Below are 27,091 nucleotides of genomic sequence, written 5' to 3'. Positions count from 1 at the left end.
CCCTCACGCAGTAGAGATTCTAAGCGTGAGGGGGCCTGGATTTTTCCATTACTTTTTTTATTTATTTGAGAAAAAACTGAAGCATACTGTATGATAGATTGAAGGGAAATTTGTTGTTTTAACCCAGACAACAGCATTCAGCTCTGAAGCCAGTTGACTGATTCCTTACATAATATCACATAATGAACTCGTTAGGCCAAACAAACGCATTGCTAATCAGTGAATGTTGGAGCAAAGCTGCAGGTTTGTGAAGCTTTGTTCATGTTTTCCAGGCGATCCCCACTAATATACACCTGCCTCAACCTGTGGCCATGGGAGAAGTACTCCCATTTTTACTTAATATTTTGTAAAAATGTGTTACTTTACAAACCACTTCACCCATTTTCAACCTTATCTTCATGTAATCGGTCCTCACAATGCTCATTATAAGATGACACCATTTCTGTCTACTCACTCTGTGACTCATCAGAAGGAGGGCCGGATCTAGGCATAGCTCCCCCCCAAATGCCCTGACTGCCCTTTGGGGGGCATGCATACATGCATGTATGTATGTATGTATGTATGTATGTACTGTATGTATGTACGTATGTACCTACTGTATGTATGTATGTACATATGTACGTATGTACGTATGTACGTATGTATGTATGTACGTATACATATGTACGTACGTATGTACGTACAGTATGTACGTATGTATGTACGTATGTATGTATGTATGTATGTATGTACGTATGTATGTAAGTAAGTATGTATTTACATATGTACGTATGTATGTATGTATGTATGTATGTATGTATGTATGTATGTATGTATGTATGTATGTATGTATGTATGTATGTATGTATGGATGGATGGATGGATGGATGGATGGATGGATGGATGGATGTATGTATGTATGAAAGTATCTATGTGCTTGTAAAATATTAAATGTATGGACTTTATGGAGGTTGTGTGATTTATTTATGTATTTATTTACCTCAACATCAGGGGGTTGTATGCATGGTCCGGACAGGCCTCTGATGGAGCAACCCACCCATCCTATGGTCCAAGGCAAACAGGAAGGAGAGGAAGGACCTTGTTGCTGCTGAGGTCACCAGAGTGGAACATGAGGAGCTCAAAGTCTGTGGCACAGGGGCAGCAGGGGCAGTAAGCAGTGGCAGAAGTATCAATACTGCAATGTACATACTCTGTTACAAGTAAAAGTCGGGAACAAAAAATGTACTTCAGTAAAAGCACAAAAGTATTGGAATCTAAATGTACCAAAAGTAGAAAATACTCATTATGCAGAATGTCCCATTTCACACGTTTTCAAATGTTTAAAATGTATCAATGTATCAATGTATGAAAATGTTTTGAAGCTTGTAGATCGGCTATTTTCAAATAGCCGAAATGTATATAGGGCTGAAGTGGTTAATGTACATGTACGGCGTAACCTTGTAATAATAATCAAAAGTTTTTTTCATGGAGATTTTTTTTGTCGGATTCCAAGCCAATCATTTGATGACCGGCAGCGGTTCCCGTCGCAGACACAAAGAGTCTCCCTTGTGTCTAGTCTCCTACCGGAACCGCTGCCTACCGGTCCACTGGTCATCAAATTATTGGCTTAGGAATGAGACAAAAACTAAAAAAATATCCATGAATTCAAGTGTCCATGGTGTCACTAATCGATAGAAAAACAGTTTATTTTTGGGTGAACTATACCTTTAAACACTGTAGTGCCCCATGTGTGCAATTCAGTTTTTTTTGGTGTGTTTATTGTCACGGCAGACCCCTGAACAGTGTTTGTGCCAAGTTTGGTGCGGATTGGAGCACTGGTGCACCTTGCAAATCCGGCAGTTACGTTTGTGACGTCCACCGTCGACCCACCCTCTAGACAATTTTAATATAGGATATAAATTGCTAAAGTTCTATCTATTATTAACTATGTTGTGATAGCAATCATTGCTATAGAGTGTTCAGTAACACGGGTCTCCCTGAAAAAGTGGAAGACAAGTGATGACACAAAGAAATGAGCAGACACAATTTAAACTGGAACACGGTAAATGGGTACTCTCTCCTGATTTGCTGAATTTGGCAACCCACCTGCAAATGTATTTTCTATATAAATAGAGCTTTAATTGTTTAACAAAAACAATGTTTTTTTTTCTTTTCTTTTGTCCATGTGATGAAGTGAACGGTGACTAAAGAAGACCCATGAGGGAGGGAGGGTATGGGGCAAGTTGAGTGTTGTTCAAAACTGAACCATGCTTGTCCCTAAGTTGTGTGTTAAATGTTATGTTGGGTGTGAATTGTTTTGTATTGCTCTGTTAAGTCTGTTTGTTCCTGTATGTAAGAAAAAGAAAAAGGCATGAGTCTTAGTGTATATGTTTTTGCTAAACTGCCCTACTACTACCTATGCTGAATATAAATCATAAATATAAAATAAAAAACAAAGTTTTGTTTTAACCAAAACGTATCACTTACCCTACCTTTAATGTATGCTTCATTGCTTTCTATTAATAATCTAAATCTGCAAAGTAACTAAGTAGGCTACAGTACTTAAATGTACACATTTACTTTCCACCATTGTTCACCATTGTTGGGACCAATTCATGCATTTTGTGATTTATACTTGGCTGTGCGCCAGTGTGGCACACCAAACATAGCTGATCTACAATAATAATAATAATAATAATAATAATAATAGCAATAATAATAAGGGTAATAATAATAATAATAATAATAATAATAATAATAATAATAATAACAATAATAATAGCTCGGATTCATATAGCGCCTTTTTCTATGTAGCCTACTCCAAGTCGCTTTACATAAAAGAAAAGGAAGGAACCAACCAACTTTATTACAAGCTCACAACACAAGTGAATCAGGCAGGCCACTCAGAAAGCCCTGGTGGGTTGCAGAATGGAGGGTGTGTGTGTCTGCGATGCCAAAAGGAGAGCCGAGGAGTGGATGTGTACGATGTCTTCTCACGCACTGGGAGCATGTCGGAGCACAGCGGGACAACAATAACAACTCCTAATGCACAAGTAACTAAGTACATTTACTCAAGTACTGCACACATAAACCCCTGTAGTCTGAAAGAACTGGACTTGAAGGTAGGGTATAAGTGATTTTCTTTGGGTTAAATATCTCTATCTGATAGTACTCATTGCTATAGAGTGTTTGTTCAGTGACATGAGTCTCCATGTCTCTCCAGCTCTTTATTAAACATTTTCAGGTCGGGATACCAATTTCATCCAATCAGGATAAGGAACTCAGACAGGATACAGATTAAACAAGTGAAATTGGAAGTGATGACACTAAGAAATGAGCTGACACAATTGGAACTGGAACACTATGAAAATGTTGCTGTTTATGGGTACTTTCTCCTGATTGGCTGAAATTTTGCAACTCACTTGAACATGTATTTTCTTTTTATTAAAGAGCTGGAGAGACAGGTAGACACCTGTTACTGAACAAACACTCTATAGCATTGATTACTGCCAGAATATAGTGCTTTAACCTTTTAAGCAAAAACTTTGTAGATCCGCTATTTTTGGCTAATGTTCCCCCCAGAATATGGACACTGGGGTTGAGGTGGTTAAGTAAAAATGTTGAGGTAGTGTTACTTTAGTGGAGTATTTCCATTTTCCGATCATTTATACATCTACTGCACACAAGTCGAGGCAAATATTGTTCTTTTTTACTCCACTATAATGATTTGACAGCTCTAGTTACTAGTTACATATTGTCACTGTCGGTGGGAAGCCGTGTAGGCCTACTGTATGTCCAAAACAGTTTTTTTTGATAATGCAAATAGCAAATCTACCAGCTCACAACGCAACACGTTGTGAGCTTGTAGATCTGCTATTTTCACTAGTTTTTTTTTGCGACACTCTTGTACAGTATGATCAAGTAGGACATTAATAACAACAATATATATTAAAATAAGTTGAAATATGGAGATTTCTGCTCGACAGCTAAAATATACTAGTAATACATATTATTACTTTATTACATATTATTAACAACTTAAGCCCATTATAACCCCCCCCCCCCCCCCCCCCCTCAGAATATAGTCATTTTACTTGTAAAAGAGTATATTTCCACATGGTGGTACTGTTACTTTTACTTCAGTAAAAGTATTTCTCACAAGGTAAATGATCCACATCCAGATCAGTGCATCATACAAGAGTGTTGCTGTTGTTTTTTTTACAGAGAGCTAAGAACAGCACTCAACGCAGGTGAGCAGAGCTGTCATACTCAGGGGAGTTTTTTCACCTTGAATAATGTAAAGAGTGAAAGAGGATCTTTAGTCTCTCACAGCAGCACTCAGAGCTCTGAGAGACGTTTCCACATGGCAGCACTGTTTGACTGATGGGGACCTGATGCTGTTTTTTCCCCTAACCCATTCAATCCGGGGACGCATCTCTGTCATTTTAGATTTCTTTGGCCATTTAAAAATAGCAAATCGGCAGCTTGTAGATCGTTAATGTATTAATTTAGTTTGAATATATTCTGTATTCTTTGTGGTAGTCAATATTTGTATTTGTAATTGTATAACACATATGCATGTTTATGTGTTGGATTGGTGTTATTGAGCTTTTCCCTTTTTGTAGGTACTAGATTTTTAGGCCGCTACACAGCCTTCAAACCTAGTCCTATGTTGCGCTGAGAAGAGCAATGGTCACGGAAGTATGACCATTTGAAGTAAAAAACAATGCTATAACACTGCTGCCGAGCAGCGATGCACTTGCAGCACTGCAGGTCCACTGTCATATCTGTGCGACCTTGTGTTCGGGAGGTAGCTCTACGACCACTTGATTAATTTGGCTTATCATTAGATCAAGCGACAGTATTTAGTACAGGCGACACAAATGTTAATTATGGAATTCACAACTCTGTCTTCACCAACCTGAAGAAGAAACAAAACGATGTGCTGCAAGCAGTGATGGAAAAAGTACTCAATTTTTTTACTTAAGTAAAAGCATCAATACTTTAGCGTAGCGATGTGACGCGTTGTGAGCTTGTAGATCAGCTATTTTCAAATAGCCTATAAAATAAGGCTAAAGTGGTTAATGTACGTGTTATAATGTAATTATTTATATCTAGAAATTAACTAGTAACTACAGTTTTCAAATAATTGTAGTGGAGTAAAAGTACAATATTTGCATCTGAGATGTAGTGGAGTAGAAGTAAAAGTATAGACAATTGGAAATACTTCAGTAAAGTAAAAGCACCTCAACATTGTACTCAAGTACAGTACTTGAGTAAATGTACTTAGTTACTTTACACCACTGGTCATAGTAAATCAGTGTCATATATATTCTGAAGAAAACCTGGAGACTGACGTTCAGTAATTGGGTCTTATCAAAATAAGAACATTATAATCTTATGTAAAAACAAAATCTAATATTTGCCAAGGACAGCGACAAATCTTGCCACGGACACATTTGTCCGCCTATGGACATATTGATGACCCCTGTCTGTATCCAGTGGTGTAAAGTACATTTACTCAAGTACTGTACTTAAGTAAAATGTTGAGGTACTTTTACTTTACTGGAGTATCTGGAGTATTTCCAATTTTCTATGTCTACTTCTACTCCACTACATCTCCACTACATCTCAGAGGCAAATATTGTACTTTTACTCCACTACAAGAATTTGAAAACTTTAGTCACTAGTTGATTACATTATAAAACATACATTAACCACTTTAGCCCTATTTTATACCTGGCCTATTGGAAAATAGCCGATCTACAAGCTCACAACGCGTTGCATCGCGACACGTTGTGAGCTTGTAGATCTGCTATTTTCAAACATTTTAGTACTTTTACTTTTGGTACTTTAAGTACATTTTGATACCAATACTTTTGTACTTTTACTCAAGTACATTTTGAATTTCTGACTTTTACTTGTAACAGAGTACTTCTACATTGCAGTATTGATACGTTTACTTAAGTAAAACATTTTTGCACTTTTTCCACACTGTCTGTAGCAGAGAAGAGGAACAACTCACACTTCTAGCAAATACCCCAAATTCCCATATTGAGATGAAAGCGCTGTGGCTTTACAATGTCAGAGGTTAACATGACGCTAACATGACATGCAGTTCAAATAAAGCAATGGTCCAGGAGGTGATGGATGGTCCCTGGTTCTATTCCTGGCTCTTTGAGCAAGACAATGAACCCCTAACTGCTCCCCGAGCGCCCCCATGTGGCTGCTCTCTCAACAGCAGTGGTGGAAGAATAACTCAGATTTTTTCTTAAAAAAAAGTAAAATAAAATAATATCTGTTACAGGTAAAAGGCCTGTATTCAAAAATGTGAATATGTAACTGCACAAAGGTTTAGCATCAAAATATACTTAAAGCTTCAAAGTAAAAGTACTCTCCATTTGGATGGATGGATGAATGAATGAATGAATGAATGAATGAATGAATGAATGAATGAATGAAACAAATCCATAGCAATGCAAAAAAGGCTCTCCCAGCTGGTAGGAAAAAGCCACAACACAACTCAACACAACACAACACAACACAACACAACACAACACAACACAACACAACGGTCGTCGCCGTCTGTCATCCACTCATGAAATGGCAGTGTATAGACTCAAATCGTGAAAAGTCATTACATGAACTCAGAGTAATGCATTTAAGTACAAACTAAATATTAGCAGTCTAAACATATATAATAGCCTAAAGTAGGCTGTATATTTTACATAATTGACACATTTTGACAACTTTGCCCAAAACAAGGATGCCATGCTTAACCTATTTAGACCTGTTACACCTGTACATAGTTACATCTATCAAGCTGGGAACGCTTCTGTGTCATTTTAGTTGTTGCTACATTACATGTCGCTGTTGTCGGGCAGAAAACGTATTTCCATAATTCTAACTTATTGTGTTTTTTCGAAAATTAACACCATACTTGATCATACTACAGCGTCACACAAAAGCATCAAAAGTATAGCAGATCTACAAGGTTTGAGCTTAGAGATCTGCTACTTTTGCTATTTAAAAAAAATATATCCTGAAAAGTAACAGCTTTGGTCCTTTGGACATATGAGGTTTCCACCCGACAGAGACCATATATATCAACTTTCTTTTTGTTTAAGGAGTAGTTCACCCAAAAAATGACTTATTTTCTATCAATTACACACCCCATGAAGCCTTGAATTCATGGAGAGTTTTTAGTTTTTGACATTCCTGAGCCAATAATTTGATGACCGAGTGTATTTCCGGTAGGAGACGCTTTGAGTCTCCTATCGGATACTGACATTAGGATCTTTCTACCGGTAATCAAATTATTGGCTTAGGAATGCGACAAAAATGAAAAAAAATCTCCATGAATTCAATGCTACATGGGTGGGGTGTGTAATTGATAGAAAATAAGTACATTTTTTGGGGTGAAGTACTTCTTTAAGTTTTTCTGAAAACTTAGGTAGGATTTAGAAGGCGTTTTTTAGAATTGGCCTCAGGTCTTAATGGGTTAATGTGGCTCACGCACGCACACACGCACAGATACCACGCCCCCCTCACTACATACACACACACACGCACACGCACACAAGACCACGCCCCCCTCTCTGAGCCCTCTCCTTCCACTGTAAACAAACCGCCAGTGCGCATGCGCGCGACGCTGTGCGTGTGGAATAATGGAGAACTATCTCTCCTATCCGGACTGATTTCTTTCTTGTGTTTACGAAACACTCCCCGCGGATTTAAAACTCATCTACATATACATTAATATATGTGAAAACTTCCTCTTGTATCACGCCTGCAGGTAATACTTACTAATTACTTATTTGTTGTTGTTGTTGTTTTTTTTAGCTCCATTCTTCTCTCTTATCTGACCGAGCTAGCCTCTTTCCTCCGCTTGTTAGAGCCTGGTTCCTATTCACTGCTCTTTGCGCACATCCGGTCTAGAGCCCGCCCTACTGTATCCGGTTACGTCCACACATCCGCAATACACGAAAATACACGGTCCGTTTCCGTATCCGGTAAAGTCCGGATATGCAAACCGTTTAGGGGAATTGCTCCCGGTCTAAAGTTGTATACTCGCGAGTGTTGCTCGCTGGGGGAAAAAAAAGCAGATCTACAAGCTGTCGACGCGTCGCGTCCCCGACGCGTCGACAGCTTGTAGATCTGCTTTTTCCCCCCGTGACGCCGTTGTACCGCCGAAGTATAAACGGGGCTTGAGGCAGCTGTCACATAGATGTCTGACGGCTGCGAAAAAACAACATTTAAATACATTTCTATCAAAATGTAATGGACTGATAATTAATAATTGCTTATGAATGACGACGATAATTGTTCACTAAGTGTTATTTATCTGAAAGCATTCACGGCGACAAAGTAACGGTAGTTACTAGTAAAAAGGCTAGCGTTAGCAGCAAACAGTGGTGGTAAAAGTACTCATGTTTTTTACTCAAGTAAAAGTATCAATACTGCAATGTAGAAATACTCTGTTAAAACTTAAAGGTAAATGTCCGGAATTAAAAAATCACTTCAGTAAAAGTGCAACAGTATTGGCATCAAAATATACTTAAAAGTACCAAAAGTAAAAGTACTATATGCAGGATGTCCCATTTCACAAGTTTTCAAATGTATAAAATCAATACACATCTTTTGAAAATAGCAGATCTGCAAGCTCACTATGAGCTTGTAGATGTGCTATTTTAAAATGGCGGAAATGTATAAGGCAGAAGTTGGTAATGTATGTTTTTTAATAGTAATCAAAATCTACAAAGTAACTATTAATAGTTTTCAAATAATTGTATTGGAGTAAAAGTACAATATTTGCCTTTGAGATGTAGTGGAGTAAAAGCAAAAGTACGAGTGGAAAATGGAAATACTCCACAAAAGTTAAAATACCTCAAAATTGTACTTGAGTAAATGTACTCAGTTACTTTACACCAATGGCAGCTATAACCAAACAGTTTTTTTCCCTCCCTTCTATTTTTTTCTCCCCCCTCTCGGTGGAAACGGCCTGTCATTGGTCCCCAGCTTTGACGGACATGGACGTAGTCCAATTACAAAACGGCTATTTGATTTAATCCGAGCTTTCGTCCAATCACAGCCGCCCATTGGGCGGGTCGACCTCGGTGATTCTGTAAATAAGGAACCAAGTTCATCATAATAATAATAATAATAATAATAATAATAATAATAATAATAACAATATCATTATTATGAGTAATATTATTATTATTATTAATAATAATAATAATAATAATAATAATAATAATAATAATAATGGCTCCAATAAACATTTTAAAATCGTGCCGGATAAAATGACTGGAATATTTCGTACTATATTTGTGAACCAAATAATGGTTCCATTCTCAGTACTGTCATGTGTTCATTCACCTGTCTGGCAGACTAATATATGAATGAATGATTTAACACTTAGTAGTATAATAAACATTGATCATCGATAATTCAATAAAGTAATAGATTATTAATCATCCCCATTTTAGGCTTGTCATAGGCGAAGAACTTCTAATGATAATAATAATAATAATAATAATAAGTCAAAATAGCCGATCTACAAACTCGCAACACGTCACAAGCTGACGCGTTGTGAGGTTGTAGATCTGCTATTTTAACTATTTCTGCTCTGCACCATATAAAAGCAAGTATTAAAGCAACACTATGTAACTTTCCTTTTCTACCCTGTATTTGAACCCGGTTTCCTGCGCAAGTGTTGGATTTGATTTTATACCATTGATCTAATCGAGTCCTGCTTGTTCAGGAGATACATTGAATCTTGACCATCAGGTAAAAAATGGTGTCAGATCCTGTGGCTAGGTGAGACATGACCTTTGACACAATCAAAATATCTCAAAAGAAGAGCAGGGAGACACAATATATAACCACCCCATTGTATAAGTTATATTCTATTAACAACTCTACCATACAGATTGGACAACATTACATTTTATTCATTAAAAAGAAGTAGTGATGCTTTAATGAAGTATACCATAGTGCTTATGTGGTTAAAGTGATTTGTTGATATATACTTTCTTAATATAAAAAAGAAACAGCTTCTCGACTATTTAATTCATGCAATCAATAGATGAATCGCTAAGAAAATAGTTGATAGTTAGAACTCTAGTAGCCTCGATCTCCAGGCTTTTATTGCTTAGTTTTGCTAAAAAATAAAAGCCTGGCCCAACTATAGCCTGTACTGGGTATGAGGAAGTGTTTCATTTCCCAACCAACCAGAGTGCAGTGGGCGTCGCTCATAATGTTGTGTTAACGGGGCGGGGGTTGACGGACAGATCGGTGAACCAATGGGATCAGGCGCCGTCTCTCGCCGGCTCTATACACACGCCCCTTTATACACGAAATCAGGAGGGTTGCAGCAGGCTAGAACTCTAGCTGTTCTCTTCATTCATAAGCAGTGTTGCCATGTCCGCTTATGACAAGTTATTATATATTATAACGTAGCGACTTTGGGCTTGTTTATTCATGTTTTAAGTCGCTTGTAAGTATTGGTGGTTGTGGTTTTTTGGGGCTTGTTTCTAAAGTGTATTGTTTCTAATGTTGTTAAAAGCAGTGATTCTTAAACATTTTAATGTCATGGACCCCCAAATGAATATGTATTATTTGTTTTTGGACATCTGAAAATATATATATTTTTTGCCAGGGACCCCCCTACACGATTAGTGTTGTTAAAACGTTTAAAAAACATTCCACATTTTTGTCAAGATTCTTTTTTTATAGCAGATCTACAAGCTCACAACGTGTTGCACCGCAACACGTTGGGAGCTTGTAGATCTGCTATTTTCAAATAACCAATGTTTACTTCTTTTGGGCTTGTTTTCATTAGACCTGGCTGGGTGCTCCAATAGAAAAGCAGCATTACTAGCGGGTATGTGCACAGAATACTGTGTATGGGTTCAGGGTTGGCAATCAGGAGAGAACAGGATACCATGTATAATCCATTAAGACCTGAGGACTATTCTACAAATGCCTTCTATAGCAGTAGTTCTCAAACTGTTTTGTGCCAAGGACCTCCCAAAATGATATGTATTTGGCCTCGGGACCCCATCTAAAAATGTTTTGTGCCAGAGACCCCCAAAAGAGAAGATTTGTGTAAAAAAAAGAAAAGGAAATCACAACGCTTTTCCCAAAGAAATTCAAAAATGGCAGATGTACAAGCTCACAGCACGGCTCGAAGTGACACGCTCGTGCTGTGAGCTTGTGTATCTGCTATTTTTGAGAACCACTGTTCTAATCCTCTAAAATATATGTATATTTTTTTACTCTCTTTAAACTCTAAAATCTAAATGACACAAGATGCTTTCCTGTTTTGAATGGGATAATTGGAATTGGAAAGTGACATTGGAAGGGATTAAATAAATAAGCATATAAATGATCTTTGTGGGGTTCTCTGTTCTGATTGGGTGAATTTGCTATCCCGACCTGAAAATATACTATCTGTTTACTAAAGAGCTATTTTTGTTCCCAGCCTTCACTCATCTGCGAAGAGAAAAGCCTGGTCACGACCTAAAGCAGAGCGTGTCTATAGAGGCGGGACTTCCGTCGTACGTATTTCCCCCGGAAACTATATTTTTCAACCAATCACAACACTTGTTTAATACACAGAGAATGTAAACAGATTTGTAAAGCGGCAACGTCATTTCCTTGGTCGGTGCTTCCGTTTAGACACTCAACCGGCTTGGTCTTGCCCAGTGTGCTAAAGAGCTGGAGAGACGGGGAGACCCCTGTTACTGAACACTCTACTCTACAGCAATGATTAGGCTACTACATTATAGAGCTTTAACTTTTAACCCTTTAAGACCGGGAAAGCATCTGTGTAATTTTAAGATTTCTTTGGGCTATTAAAAAATAGCAATATACATATTTTTAAAGCAAACGTTTGTAAGTCAAATCTTTGCTTCTGGGGGATTCTACAAATGTCTTCTAAATCCTAACAGTTTTCTGAAACACTTGTGACACAGTGATTCTCAAACTTTTTCATGTCAAAGTCCACCCAAAATTATATGTATTTGGCCGCGGACCCCATCTCAAAATATGTTGTTCCCCCAGAAGCAAAGATTTGATTTAAAAATGTTTGCTTTAAAGAATATATATATTTTAAGATTTGCACGATTTTTCAAAAATAGCAGATCTACAAGCTCATAGCCTGGCACTCGGTGCCGCACTATGAGCTTGTAAATCTGCTATTTTTTGAATGGCCAAAGTGTAAAATATGGATAAAGTGGTTACACAAGATGTGTTCCCTGTCTTAAAGGGTTACAATATACCTTTTATTTTATTTATTTTAAAAAAAGACCCTAATCAGTTATACCTCATTTAATTCCTCCTACTTTTTAAACCCACTCTATAAATAAATGATACATTTAAGACGATTGGATATGTGTGCTAATGAATTCATAGTAGCGCTACAATGTTCTGTTATTTCCTCAGAGATTACTCTATTGATTACTTTTTAGATTAATCGAATAATCAAGAAGCATTATTTTTTGTATTTTTATATATTGATGTGAATCAATGAAAACAATAACTTTTAGTTTCATAATTGAATTGATTAATTAGTCTGATTAACCACTCAAGCCCTATTTTATACTTAGTCGTACCAAGGGTGTTGCTCAAAAATAGGGAAAATAGTTGATGTACAAGCTCAAAACGAGTTGACTGGTTGTGAGCTTGTAGATTGGCTATTTTCACTATTTTCCTGCTGTATTAAAAAAATATATATATTGTTTTCTTTTTTAAGTCAACAATAAATAAATAGATTAAATACAAAATTTACCCCATTAAGACCGATTCTACAAATGTCCTAAATCAGTAGTTCTCAAACATTTTCATGCCAAGGATCCCCAAATTGATATACACTGTATTTCGCTGCGGACCCTCCATCTGAAAATGTTTTGTGCCAGGGACCCCCAGAAGAGAAGAATTGTGTTAAAAGATAGATACAAAATTATTCAATATTTTGGGGGAAATTCAAACACTTTTTTTCTAAAAAAAATAAATAAAAAATAGCAGATGTACAAGCTGGCAGTGAGCTTGTAGATCTGCCATTTTTGAATAGCCAACGCTAAAATCTAAAACAACACCGGGATGCTTTCCCGGTTTTAATGTGTTAACTACTTCAGAGTATGAAAGAGACATGTGATTTGATCGTGTGACGTGATCATGTGATATGTACCTTCAACAGTGTGCAGATCAACTGGGCCAGGATGACCTCTGACACGGCCCCCAAGGTCATGACCTTCACCCCCTCCAAGGAGGAGTTCAAGGACTTTCCTCGCTACATCGCCTACATGGAGTCTCAGGGCGCACACAGGGCAGGAATGGCCAAGGTGAGGAGGATATGGATTCATACCTTTTTTTATTTAAACTTTTTATTAAGACCGGGAACGCATCTGTGTCATTTTTCGATTTCTTTGGCTATTCAAAAATAGCAAATATACATTGTAGATCTGCTATTTTTGAAAAATCGTGACAATTTGTGCAAATCTTGACTATATATATTTTTAAAGCGAACATTTGCAAATCTTTGCTTCTGGAGGATTGTACAAATGTCTTCTAAATCCTAACTGTTGTTTTTTGAGAAAACAGTAGCTAATCAGTGGTTCTCAAACTTTTTCATTTCAAGGACCCCCAAAATTATATGTATTTGGCCACGGACCCTCATCTGAAAATATTTTGTTCCAAGGACCACCAGAAGAAAAGATTTGAGTTAAAAATGTATATATATATTCAAAGATTTGCACACATTTTCACGCCTTTAAAAAAAAAAAGCAGATCTACAAGCTCATAGCAGGGCACTCGGTGCCGCGCTATGAGCTTGTATATCTGCTATTTTTGAATAGCCAAAGAAATCTAAAAATGGCACAGATTCGTGCCCGGTCTAAAAGGGTTAAGGATGCGTTTTGGAAATGCGCTCTGAGACTCTACTTCGACGTCAGAGTGCTCTGGTTTTGACATCATATTTTGCCCACAGAAGGTGGTTTATGAGGGGTATATCAAGTCCAGAGCACTTCTTTTTATTATAAATTTAGAGTAGCCAATAGTTTTTTACCTCCTTTTTCTCCCCAATTTAGTCGTTATGCCAGTTTATTCCTCCCCACACATATTTCTGTGTTGTCACTGCTGTCGTATCCTACTGACTCACCTGCCAGTGAGGAGCCTCCACCGGGAGGACGTACTGTAGAGCCTTCGTGCTACTCCTCCCACCCAACACTCCTCGCTGAGAGGTGCCGCCCCCAGCCCTTAAGAGTACGTGCAATGACAATTATCACCCTTCCTGCACGGCTTCCCTCCCCCAAACACGGGCCAATTTTGTTCGCATAGACACCCGACAAAGCCGGATGCACCACGGTGGAGTCGAACCCACAACCTATGTGGTGGTGGGCAGGGACTTTACTACTGCTACAATATTTTGGACACTCGAGTGCCGCACCCAGAGCACTTCTTACTAAGCACACAGAGTGTTTATCGATACCTGCAACGTTCGAACCTATCAGCCGTTACCAGTGGTGGAAAGTAGCTAAGTACATTTACTTTGAGGTATTTGTACTTTACTTGAGCATTTCCAATTTCCAATACTTTTACTTCTACTCCGCTGCATCTCAGAGGCAAATATTGTACTTTTACTCCACTACAATTATTTGAAAACTTTAGTTACTAGTTACTTTTCAGATATAAATGATGATATTATGAAACATACATTAACCACTTTAGCCCTATTTTATGCATAGGCTATTTGAAAATAGTTACAGACTGGAACAGAGTTACAGACCCTAAAGGGTCCATCCGGTTCCTATCAATCATTTAGCTGGGAACCCCCTGGAAACCCCCTCAAGGACCCCTGGGGCCCGGGCCTCATGTCAAAAACCAGTGAGCTAGGCGACATTAACTTAAAACAGTGGGTCTCAAAGTGGGGTCCAGGGACCCTCAGGGGTTCCTGGAGGGGGGTTCCAAATGGACCCTTCCAGGTCTGTAACTCTCTGTTGAAATCAAAGTTTGAGAACCACTGATTCTCTATGACATCTGACTATGTGTCCTCTTAATTGTTTTCCAGGTGATTCCCCCTAAAGACTGGAAGCCCAGGAAGACTTATGAGGACATTGGTGACCTGGTGATTCCCGCTCCCATCCAGCAGGTGGTCACGGGCCAGTCGGGTCTCTTCACGCAGTACAACATCCAGAAGAAACCCATGACCGTTCAGGAGTTCCGCAAGACCTCCGGCCTGGACAAGTTAGTCCTCCCACAGTCAAATGACAGAATGTTTTCTTTCCCTAAATTAACCTATTAAGACCCATTAAGGAAAGCATCTGTGACATTTTAAGATTTCTTTGGCTATTCAAAAATAGCAGATATACAAGCTCATGGCAAGGCACCACTGATATTATAGCAACATTAGATCTGCTATTTTTGAAAACGGCAGAAACGTTAGTGCGTTCTCTCCGTCAATCGATGCTTCATATCCATATGAGTCAAAGCGCCGGGCTCATTTGTTTATTTTTGGAACACAGTTCTTATATGCCACGATATTAAACACGTCTATGGGAATTCAGAATGGGGGAAAAAAAACGTGATCAAGTAGGAAGATGTATTTCTTTGTGCAACAGTGGCACGCAAAAATAGCAAAAAATTGGTTTTATAAATATTTAACCAATTAAAGGTAGGGTAAGTGATTTGCGTTGGTTAAAATAATTGTTAAATAGCTCTATATTCTGATAGTACTCATTGCTATAGAGTGTTTGTTCAGTATTAGGAGTCTCCTTGTCTCTCCACCTCTTTATTAAACAGAAAATGCATTTTCGTTTCAGTTTCAGTTTCATTTCCAATTTTATCCAACCAGGACAGATCAATCAGGATACAGATTAAACAAGTGAAATTGGAAGTGATGACACTAAGAAATGAGCATGCAAAATTGGAACTGGAACACTATACAAATTAAGCTTAAAAATGGGTACTTTCTCCTGATTGGCTGAGATTTTGACACCTACCGAAAAATGTATTTTCTGTTTATTAAAGAGCTGGAGAGACGGGGAGACTCCTGTTACTGAACAAACACTCTATAGCAATGATTACTATCAGAATATAGTATCTTAACCTTTTAACAAAATACTTTTTGTTTTAACCAAAAAATATCACTTACCCTACCTTTAACAAGAGCTTGTGACTGAATAATAACTACATTGCATATGCATTTAGACACAGGCATGATTTAGAGCTGCAACCTTCCATTATTTATTTAGCAATTATTTTATTGATTAATTTTTTTTTTCTTTTCATGATATTATATATTTATTAATTATATATCAATGAATGCATGTGAAAACAAACAAAAATATTTATACAAACTGATTAAATAGGTTGGTCTGATGCCAGTTTTATACCTATGTTGAGCAAAACTAGCGGACATAGCGGATCTACAAGCCCACAACGCATCATCACATTGTGAAATAACATGGTTGTCGTTGACGGATGTGAACCAAGAGTATGTAGGGTTTAAGTTTGTGTTTGTAGCATGACATGTGAGTGACGGTCACATATTGTCCCCGCTAGGTTCTGTCATCCTCGCTATGCAGACTTTGAGGAGCTGGAGAGAAAGTTCTGGAAGAGCCTGACCTTCAACCCGCCCTTGTACGGGGCAGACGTCAGCGGGACCCTTTACGATGCGGTGAGGGGTCTTTGTTCACTTTCATGACCTTCATGATGATTCACACAGCAGTTTACAATACCACAGTAGAACTGGGCAATTAACCGAAAATAATATCGAAAACGAAACGAATATTTAGAACTAATATCGACTTAATCTTGCTCATGTAGGTTAATCGAATGAGAAGCAGTTTTTATTTTTATGTCGGAAATTGGGATCTAGCTCACTGGTTCTCAAAGTGGGGCACGGGGACCCCTAGGGGTCCTTGCGGGGGTTCCAAGGGGTCCCCAGCAAAATGAGATAATATAGCAGTTTTCACCACTTTAACCCCTACAAGCTCGCAATACGTCGCATTGTGGCATGTTGTGAGTTTGTAGAACGGCTATTTAAAAAAAAGAAAATCTTGGGCCCCGTGTCCCCGTGTAGAGACCCCGTTTACTCTCCTTCAGCCCTCCTCTTCCCATGGTGCTCCTTTGATTTCATTCCTAAGAACAGCAACTCTACACGTTGAAAAAGGGAGGTTGCCGACAGATTCAGCTGCAGAGCTGAGTCTGTCTTGAGAGATTAGCTCTAAGCATGAATGAGTCTTAACCCTGTGGCCTGTGTGTAAACTCATTGTCAGGGTGTGACGGAGTGGAACATGGCTCGTCTCCACACCATCCTGGACACGGCGGAGGGCAAGAAGGGCGTGAACACGCCACACCTGTTCTTTGGCATGTGGAAGAGTGCGTTCGCCTGGCACACTGAAGACATGGACCTGTACAACATCACCTACCTGCACTACGGAGAACCCAAGTCATGGTAGAAATCACATCTTTACATATCCCAATCTTTTTTCTTTATCTTTTCTTTTTCTTTTTCATTTTATCCTTTTTTTTTGTCGTAATGCCAATTGATTCCTCCCCACACACATTTCTGTATGTTGTCACTGCTGTTGTATCCTACTGACTCGCATGCCAGTGAGGATTCCCCATCGGGATTGGATTCACTTTTTGATTAATCGGATAATCGAGAAGCAGGTTTTCTTTGAAAACAGCAGATCTTTGCGACAGGATTATTGCGGTTGCTCCAATGCAGCACCTCACGTCATTTCATCTCACATGATCAGATGCAAAAGCAGCAGCAGTAGCTGCCTAGCAGATGTAAATACTGAACTGAGACGGTTTAATTTGCAGTGGTGACAAACGGTTGTGATATGTCTAAGAAGACACTTTATATACAGTATTCTTGCCACATATCTACACGCCTCGGCTGTCCAACGCACCACCGGTTGTTTGGACCGGTCTCCGTGACAAAAGTCCATTCATTCTGGTCACATCTGTTTCCTTGTAGACTTGTGAGTGACTCCCGCCATTCCTGTGCCGTTCCACTCGGACAGCAGCGATCCAGATGAATATCAAACATGTTTGAAAATTGTCAGAATGGCCCTGACTGTCCTGTGAGCAACTCGGGAGGCTTAAGATTGGATCTTTGAACCGCTCACACTAGAGGATAATCATGCCTGAGATTCGCTCGCAATCTAGGTTTGTTTCCGACCCCAAATCACCATGATTATCTTGTAGTGTGAGTACAGCTTTAGGCATTTAGCAGACACTCTTATCCAGAGCTGCTCAGTGCTCAGAACCGGTCTCGAGACTAGACTAGAGCCTGTCCAACTATATCCGGTAATTTCCACAACACACATAAGATCATGGACGCATGGACATGTTTCCATATCCTCTCTAAATGGGATGGCTAGAAAACTGCAGAGTCTAGTGAGTTGCGAGTCTGAAAATCCATCCATCCATCTTCAACCGCTTATCTGGAGTTGGGTCACGGGGGCAACAGTTCCAGCAGAGAGCTCCAGCCTTCCCTCTCCTGAGCAACATTAGCCACTTCCTTCTGGGGGATCCCGAGGCGTTCCGACGCCAGTTTGGAGATGTAATCCCCCCATCTGGTTCTTGGTCTGCCCCGGGGTCTCTTTCCAGTGGGACGGGCAGCGAGGACCTCCCTAGAGAGACGGTCGGGAGGCATCTGTACTAGATGCCCGAACCACCTAAGCTGGATCCTTTCCAAGAGCCTGAAAATGTATAAAATAAATAAGAAAATGTCCAGACCTTGAGACTCGAGGAACTCCTTGGGGAAAACCTGTGCAATTGAGGGATCTAAACGTCAATGTAACGAACGGACGTTCAGACCTTCAGACCTTTGGGGCTCCGCCTCAAACAGAAGCAGTGATGTTTTACAATGTCATTCATCACCTGCCACGTTTGCTTGTCATTTCAAGCCCAGTGTGTAGGTCAGGGTTGATGCAACTTTGATGATGGAGAGGGCCACCATATTTCCACACTCACTCCAGAGGGCCACATTGCATATACTGTCGGGCAGACACCTCTTATCTCCGTATTTTAACTTTTTTCGTAAATTAATGCCGTACTGCAAAAATAGCCGATCTGCAAGCTCAGCGAGCTTGTAGATCTGCTATTTTTGCTATTTTTTTTATTGGAATCCTGAAAAGTATTTATTTTATTTTATTAAAATTTGTTTTTGTTATACTTATGTTAACTTTATGAACTTAAATACAAATACATTGGACGTAAAAAGACAATAGAATTTTAATACTAGTCATTTAAGACTAGTATTATATTGAAAATATAGACTGGAGTAATTAAAGCGGGTCATGTTTGCATGTTTGGAATTGTAACAGCTGAAATCAATAATATATCAGTATTCCGATATTAACCTGCGGGCCGCATTAAGTGAAGGTGGGGGACGCATGTGGCCCCCGGGCCGCCAGTTGCCCATGTATGGTGTAGGTGAATACAAGAATACAAGTTATGCATATTAGTCAGCTGTGTGTGTGAAGACTAGGACTGGAACTTATTGTAGTTTCTGTTTTTCTTTCAGGTACATTGTCCCTCCTGAACATGGGAAACGTCTGGAACGGCTGGCTAGAGGTATGACTTTGGTTTGATCACCATCACACACTTGTTGTTTTATGAGGAAAATGTGTATGCAACAAAAATGTGGAATGCCCTACCAAAAGGAGTAAAGGAGTGTATAAAACCCTACTCACTTTCAAAACTGCCCTAAAAAACACCTTCAGGAGGCTGCAATTCCAAACTGGCCCCTGTCAAAGTCTTAACCTACACCCCCCCGCCCCCCACCCTCCTCCTGTTTATTGTACATATTTCTTGTTTTTCATACCAGTAACCTGTAAGCTGATTGTATGATGTTCTGCATAGTAGTGTATATTTATTTATATCTCATTTTAAATAAGCCATTGTGCTTTTATGAGCGATCCAGTTTAGACGACCTTGTATTGTGAATCGTACTTCCATGTACTGTCTTTTCTAAATAAAGTATTAAATCAATCAAACAATCAATCAATCAATCACAAATTACATTTCTGTTTGGCTTTTAGGCTTCATAAACAAAAAGTGCACAGGGCACATATGACAGCTAACTGACATATTTAATAACTTTATACTTTTAAAAAAAGTAACAATACCATAGAACGTGCGTCACAATGCGACACTTTGTGAACTTGTAGATCGGCTATATCCACTATTTTTGGAAACTATTTGAAAATGTATGAGCATTTTTCAACATGGAAGCGATTATGACGATTATACGATTATGCAAAATCTCAGTAATAATTGTGACAGGCCTATCCCATAGATATAAACTAGTTCTAAGAAGATGAATGTTTCAAATGTTATTATAGAAACCTTTTTACTGTTATGTGAGATACTGTAGGAATATTATGACAATGACAGCCTGACTGATATGTGGTCTGTGGACATCATCACAGTCTAACCACTTTCAGCCTGCCGTCCCTAACTTGGGCATGTCATTAATTGTTCAAAGATTATCAAAATGTTTTTCAAAAATAGCACAAAAAAACACAGCATATCTACAAGCTTGTAGATTGGCTCTTTTCACTGCACTTCGTATGACAAACTATATGAGGCTTAAGTGGTTAAACTTTTTAAATCACACAGTGGGGAAGAAAGAAGTCAGTTGTAATGCTGGTGGCTTCTTGCTGTTGAACTCCAGCTGTTGGAAAGTACTTTACTGCCATCTAGTGTCCGTTCTTTTAACTGCAGTGTAAAGCTCTTCATAGCAAAACAACTTTAGATTTTAAAGTCATGAAACTATTGTCACTCATTCTGATAAATCAATCGTTTTCTTTTCTGATTTCGATGGATACACATACAGCAACAGACTGTATTGATCTAAACCAGAGGTTCCCAAATATTTCCATGCCAAGGAAAGCCACATTTCTTGGTATTTATTAAATAATATATATTTTAAGTTCTTTTAAAATAGTAATTTCCATAATGGCATTCCCAAAATAGGGACGTTGCACACACACACACACACACACACACACACACACACACACACACACACACACACACACACACACACACACACACACACACACACACACACACCTGTGTGACCTTGTGGTTCCCTTGTTTTCCCGTGCAGGGTTCTTCCCAGGGAACGCTCAGGGCTGTGAGGCTTTTCTCCGCCATAAGATGACCCTGATGTCACCCTCCATCCTGAAGAAATATGGCGTCCCGTATGAGAAGGTGACCTCTTGTTCCTTATGACCTAACCCTGACCCCTGAGCCTAACCATACACCACTGTGGTGTGTATCATCTCTTTGACTCGTGATCAAACGTGATTCTCAAACATTTTACATTTCAATGACCCCCGGTTTGATATTCATTACCACGGACCCCCATTTCATACTTTTTTTTTTTAATCTCTCCCAATCTACACTGTATACGACGTTCCGGTAAAAGATGTGGCACCGGAACGGGGTTCTGTTAAGAAAAAGTCAAAGGCGGCTGTGAAAATCCCATGTTAAATAACCTGCCACAGACCCATGGCCATGTTCAAGAAGAAAACGTAATCTACTAACGTCAGATTAACATACATGGCGTCACGACCATTCATTGTGCGTAAAACGGGACACCCTCACTCTCACAGATCCGTGATTTCCCACCACTTTTTGTCTGACTTTTTTTTTTCTCCCCCCGTTCCATATAAGCTGCTGCTTTCATCCGTGAAGTAGTTTCAACTAGGCTACCTGAGTACTTCTACTTCTATTTAAAAATAAAACGTATGTTGAATTGTAACATTACAAGTATAGATTTAAAAAAACAACTCTTATTTTGAAATGCACATCGTTTTGTAAGGAAACCAGATTTCTGGGGGCCGCTTGCTTGACTAGTAACGTGCGTCAAGTCTACGTTCTCAAACTCCATGCTAGCTTGAGTAAAAAGTAAATAACACGGACGTGGGTCGTGGGACATTATGGAATATAAAGACTTTGGGGCAAAAGTTCATATTTACCACCATGCTCTCTGAAACCAAGACAATGTGGGCCTATGGAACAAAAGTGTGTTCTCTTTCGTCATCTTTGCAGAAGGTGAGTAATTAATCTAATGCTGACAGTGGTGGAAAGCAACTAAGTACATGTACTCAAGTACTGTACTTGAGTATAATTTTAAGGTATTTTTACTTGACTGGAGTATTTCCAATTTGCAATATTTTTTACTTCTATTCCAATACATCTCAGAGGCAAATATTATACTTTTACTCCACTACAATTATTTGAAAACTTTAGTTACTATATACTTTGTAGATTTAAATTATTATGACAAAACATACATAAACCGCTTCAGCCCTATTTAAACTATGGCTTTTTGAAAATAGCCGATCGACATGCTCACAAGCGATGACGCCTTGTGAGCTTGTAGATCTGCTATTTTCAAAATATTTTAATACATTTGATTTTAGCCATGGACCCCCATCTGAAAATGTTTTGTGCCAGGGACCCCCAGAAGAGAACATTTGTCTTAAAAAAGTATAAAAACAATGTTCAAATACTGCACAAAAATAGCAGATGTACAAGCTTGCATCACGGGTGAACTGGTTTTAGAGTACTTGGTATTGTACAGTATGGTCAAGTTGGACAATATAGCTCTGTTTTCATCATGTGTATCAGGGGTGCAGCCAAGCCTGTTGCACCCAATCGATTTAGCAAAAATAGATACAAATATTTTAATTAATTTTTTTTTTTTTTAATAATACATCGGTAAAATCAGGCAAAAATAAGAATTAAATAACATAACCCTAACCTAACCCTAAGCCTAACCCTAAACCCGAAATAAAGTAACAAAAAAACGAAAATAAAGTACCAAAATCCGCCAAATAATAACTTTGCGCATGTGTCAGTTCCGGCAAGAACTGTCAGCCACTTTCACCCCTGCTCCTCAGTGTTAATTTAACTTGGGAGTGTACAAATGGAACCAGATGGACTCGTACTTTAAAAGCACCCAAATGGTGACCAACAGACACAACAAAAGGGTGTTTGGCATTAAACAAAAAATACAAGCTACCACTAAAAACTGTATTTACTTAATCACCTGCACCAAATGTAACCTTCAATATGTGGGTGAAACACAAAACACAATCGCCACCAGATTAAACCAGCATAGATATAATATAAATAATGCCAAGAAAGACCAATTTAATAATTGTTCAACACTTTATGACACATGGCATAAATTCCCTAAAAGTCTCTGGCCTAGAACATAACCCAAATTGGACACTAGGACAAAGGCAATATAACGAAAGACAATGGATAAACAGATTAGGTACAATTTTTCCAGAGGGACTTAATATGACAAACACTAGAAACACACAAACCAACCCTTCTTAATTCAATCAAACAAACTCACAGAAACACAAAGAGGTACTCAGAGAGAACTAAAAGAACAAGGACCCACTCAGAGAAAGGAGGAGTAACACCTGACCTAGATACTAGATTAAGGACACTCACAGAAGCATCAACGACCCTAGGGGAAGACAAGGGGCTTCTTCCTGACCCATAGCTTAAGACCCAAATAGGTGTGAGGGTAGTCAACCCAAATGCCCACTCAAACCTTCAAAAGGACTAAGTGGGTTAAGACACACATAATCAAACAATGGACCTAGGAAGACTTAGATGAACAAATGTGAAATAATAAGGACCTTAAAAATAAATGTTTTAAGGTTCTCATTACTCTAACCCTAACCCTTGTAGCAGAAATAAAGAATTGTGTCAGTCCCAGCAAAGACGCACTAGGATTGACCAGTAGTCACTGGGAGGTTCAGTTGGGGCAAACGCAGTCCCCACAAACATCATTTACTATTCTGTGCCTATCGGTACATAATTCGGACGGGGCTGTGTAGGCTCAAAGCGAACTTCGCAACGTTCGGCACGGCAACTCGCGCGCGAGGTGGTGCCTCTCATGGCTCAAGTTCGCTTGAGACTGCGCCCCTCCATCGCGGTTGGGTCCATAACTATATTTGTATTCTTAAATCTTTTATTGAGTCATAGTCCTGTAACATTCTTATAATGAGACTATGGATGATTTTGGTATGCGGTCCAACTAAGGTGGGACTCAGGATGACTGGACGTACCTGCCATGCACAGTCCCCAGTGAACATTCCTCACAAAGTTCACTGGCAATTTTATTTATAGTTTGTAAACATGCCTAAAAACCTAAACTTTAAAGAAAGGGAAAATGGTTAACCCTAATGGGGAATCCTTTCTCCCCCCCCTCTTTTCTTTTAAAAAAATCTCTAGGAAAGGCGAAACAGCCAACAAAAAAATTAGGGCTAAGATTTAGAATTTAGATTAAAGACTTAGTTAAACAGAATGTAAAATTATAAGGACCTTAAAATTAAAGAGTAACGGGATCCCAAAAAGACTTTCTTTCAAAAACAAGATGGCGAGAGCAAAAATTCCTTGCTCTACCTTTTTCTGAAAGGATGCCCTTTCTAAAAAGGCTTAGCACTGAAGTCCAACCCAAACCATTCCCTAAACCCGAAATAAAGTAACAAAAAAACGAAAATAAAGTACCAAAATCCGCCAAATAATAACTTTGCGCATGTGTCAGTTCCGGCAAGAACTGTCAGCCACTTTCACCCCTGCTCCTCAGTGTTAATTTAACTTGGGAGTGTACAAATGGAACCAGATGGACTCGTAAGGGTCCATTTGGTTTCATCGGGTGGTGTTAAGTGTATTGCTCATGCACACCTTAACTCATTCAGTGCCAAGTAAATAAAAAAAGAATTGCCCATAGTGCGATTTTTCCATTTTCTTACCTTTTCAAGTAGTGCCAGAATATTTATAAGAAAAGTCATCGCGACCTCCCGTTCGCTTGTTATACGTCGTTGAAAATAGCATGTCCAGTGTTGTCCAGTGTAAAACTCGATTCACTTACTGACTTGCCTACGTAATTGAAATACGAGTCAAATAGGAGGCTGGCCAGACTGATTAGCGAAGTGAGAAAAAAATAAAAACAGCTCAATGTATTGAATCAGGCTGGATCCCAGGCTACTCTGGGACCCCCTCAAGGACCCCTGGGGGACCAGAGACCCCACGTTAAGAACCATAACTGAACTGTGTGTGTGTGTGGATCAGCTCTTTGACGCTCATGGTTTTGTGGTTTTGATCTTCAGGTGACCCAGGAGGCGCGTCAGTTCATCGTGACGTTTCCGTTTGGTTATCACGCCGGCTTCAACCACGGGTTCAACTGTGCAGAGTCCACCAACTTTGCCACTCAGCGATGGATTGACTACGGCAAGCAAGTCACACTGGTACGCACCATTTTAGAGTATGTATGGGTCTGGGCAATGTATCCATCATTATTTAACTTTTTACGACCACATCCATGTCGGCAATTATGCAGCCATTCTAGGGTTGGGCGATATGACTTCAGATTAATATCACCATTATTAAAAAATCCTGCCTCGATCACAATTAATGACCGATTGCATTTTTTTTATTTTTTAAATAGTGAAAATAGCCGATCTACAAGATCACAACGCGTCGCACTCGCATCGTGACACGTTGTGAGCTTGTAGATATTTTTGTACGCCACCATTGTACAACAAAGTTTAATACAGCGCTTAAAGGGGAAATCCACCCATTTTCAATATTTAACTATGTCATTAATATAGCATAAAGGAGTTGTGTGGAAATAAGAAAAAATTAAAAAAAAAATTAACATTGCAAAAAAATGTAACATTGCAAAAAAATTAACATTGCAAATTACACCATGATGAGTCATCACAGTGTAATTTGCAATGTTAATTTTTTTTGCAATGTTAAATTTTTTTGCTATGTTAATTTTTTTTTTTTTTTTTCTTATTTCCACACAACTCCTTTATGCTATATTAATGACATAGTTAAATATTGAAAATGGGTGGATTTCCCCTTTAATCAGACAAATCGATTTAGTCGATCATAAAAAAATATCGTAATTTTTTTTGGTCAATTCGTTGACATAAGCATGAGCCGTTGTGAGCTTGTAGATCGGCTAATTTGGAATTCGGAATAAGGATGCTAAGGTTCAAGTGGTTAATGTCAAAATAAAAAGTTCCTATCACACAAAGATTTGGCAGCCCCCCCGTAGTAACTCTGAGGACCCCAAGGGGTTCCGGACCCCCCTGTTGAAGACCCATACGCTACTGTGTCTGAAATGTGGTCTCCCTCTGGTGCAGTGCACGTGTCGCCAGGACATCGTAAAGATCTCCATGGATGCGTTTGTGCGCAAGTACCAGCCCCATCGCTACAAGCTGTGGAAGGCGGGCAAGGACCACGCCCCCATCAACCACGCCGCGCCCACGCCGGAGGCGGCTGAGTACCTGCGGCCAGCAGATGAGGACCTGAAGGAGAACCCCAAGGGCATAGTGACTAACACCCAGCATGACACGCGGTCAGTACTTTTTACATGCCACCATATTTACTTGAACTGTGTGTGTGTGTGTGTGTGTGTGTGTGTGTGTGTGTGTGTGTGTGTGTGTGTGTGTGTGTGTGTGTGTGTGTGTGTGTGTGTGTGTGTGTGTGTGTGTGTGTGTGTGTGTCATTTCTTATGTGGGTGGATGCAAAACATAGTATTGCATTTACATTAATTTAGAACTTAAATAAAATAAAAAAAACTCACCCCAGCCCAGCCAGTGGGGTGTTCCTAAATCTCCCATGATGCACTTCACGGGCAAGCCTGGAACGCTCTATCGGTCTATGTATGGTTAACCACATGGACCCTAGCATCTATATTCTGGTCTATGTATGGTTAACCACATGGACCCTAACATCTATATTCTGGTCTATGTATGGTTAACCACATGGACCCTAGCATCCATATTCTGGTCTATGTATGTTTAACCACATGGACCCTAGCATCCATATTCTATAAATGTTTCCTTTCCACTGTGCTGCAGTGCAGAGCGGCGGAACGCAACAAAACACCAGCATGTCGCAGCAGTGCAGAGTCCAGCGGGTAGCGCTATGGAGCTGTGTGAGAAACAAAACAAGGTTGGTAAAATGTTAAATTTAATTTAGTTTTTTTTTTGTCACTTAGAATTGTTATTCCTTTTTTTATACACACATGCATACAATA

At 39.1% G+C, this 27,091-nt stretch overlaps 1 protein-coding gene across 1 annotated transcript in view; it reads left to right on the top strand.

The window, feature by feature from the left end:
* Positions 1 to 7,646: 7,646 nt before the first annotated feature.
* Positions 7,647 to 27,091, top strand: part of kdm4aa (lysine (K)-specific demethylase 4A-a) — a 52,812-nt gene continuing 33,367 nt past the window's right edge. Inside the window, exons 1-10 of the mRNA XM_080430970.1 lie at positions 7,647 to 7,774; positions 13,184 to 13,328; positions 15,053 to 15,228; positions 16,546 to 16,660; positions 17,262 to 17,440; positions 19,526 to 19,575; positions 21,116 to 21,219; positions 25,149 to 25,286; positions 26,193 to 26,407; positions 26,913 to 27,006. Coding sequence (XP_080287096.1) covers positions 13,206 to 13,328; positions 15,053 to 15,228; positions 16,546 to 16,660; positions 17,262 to 17,440; positions 19,526 to 19,575; positions 21,116 to 21,219; positions 25,149 to 25,286; positions 26,193 to 26,407; positions 26,913 to 27,006 — 1,194 coding nt within the window. The 5' untranslated portion in view covers positions 7,647 to 7,774; positions 13,184 to 13,205. The remainder of the gene's footprint in view (positions 7,775 to 13,183; positions 13,329 to 15,052; positions 15,229 to 16,545; positions 16,661 to 17,261; positions 17,441 to 19,525; positions 19,576 to 21,115; positions 21,220 to 25,148; positions 25,287 to 26,192; positions 26,408 to 26,912; positions 27,007 to 27,091) is intronic.

The sequence above is a fragment of the Gymnoscopelus braueri genome, assembly GCF_963280865.1.
Source record: "Gymnoscopelus braueri genome assembly, chromosome: 6".
NCBI classification, from domain to species: Eukaryota; Metazoa; Chordata; class Actinopteri; order Myctophiformes; family Myctophidae; genus Gymnoscopelus; species Gymnoscopelus braueri.
Note: the sequence above shows the minus strand (reverse complement) of the source record. Positions and strands in the feature narration are given on the sequence as shown.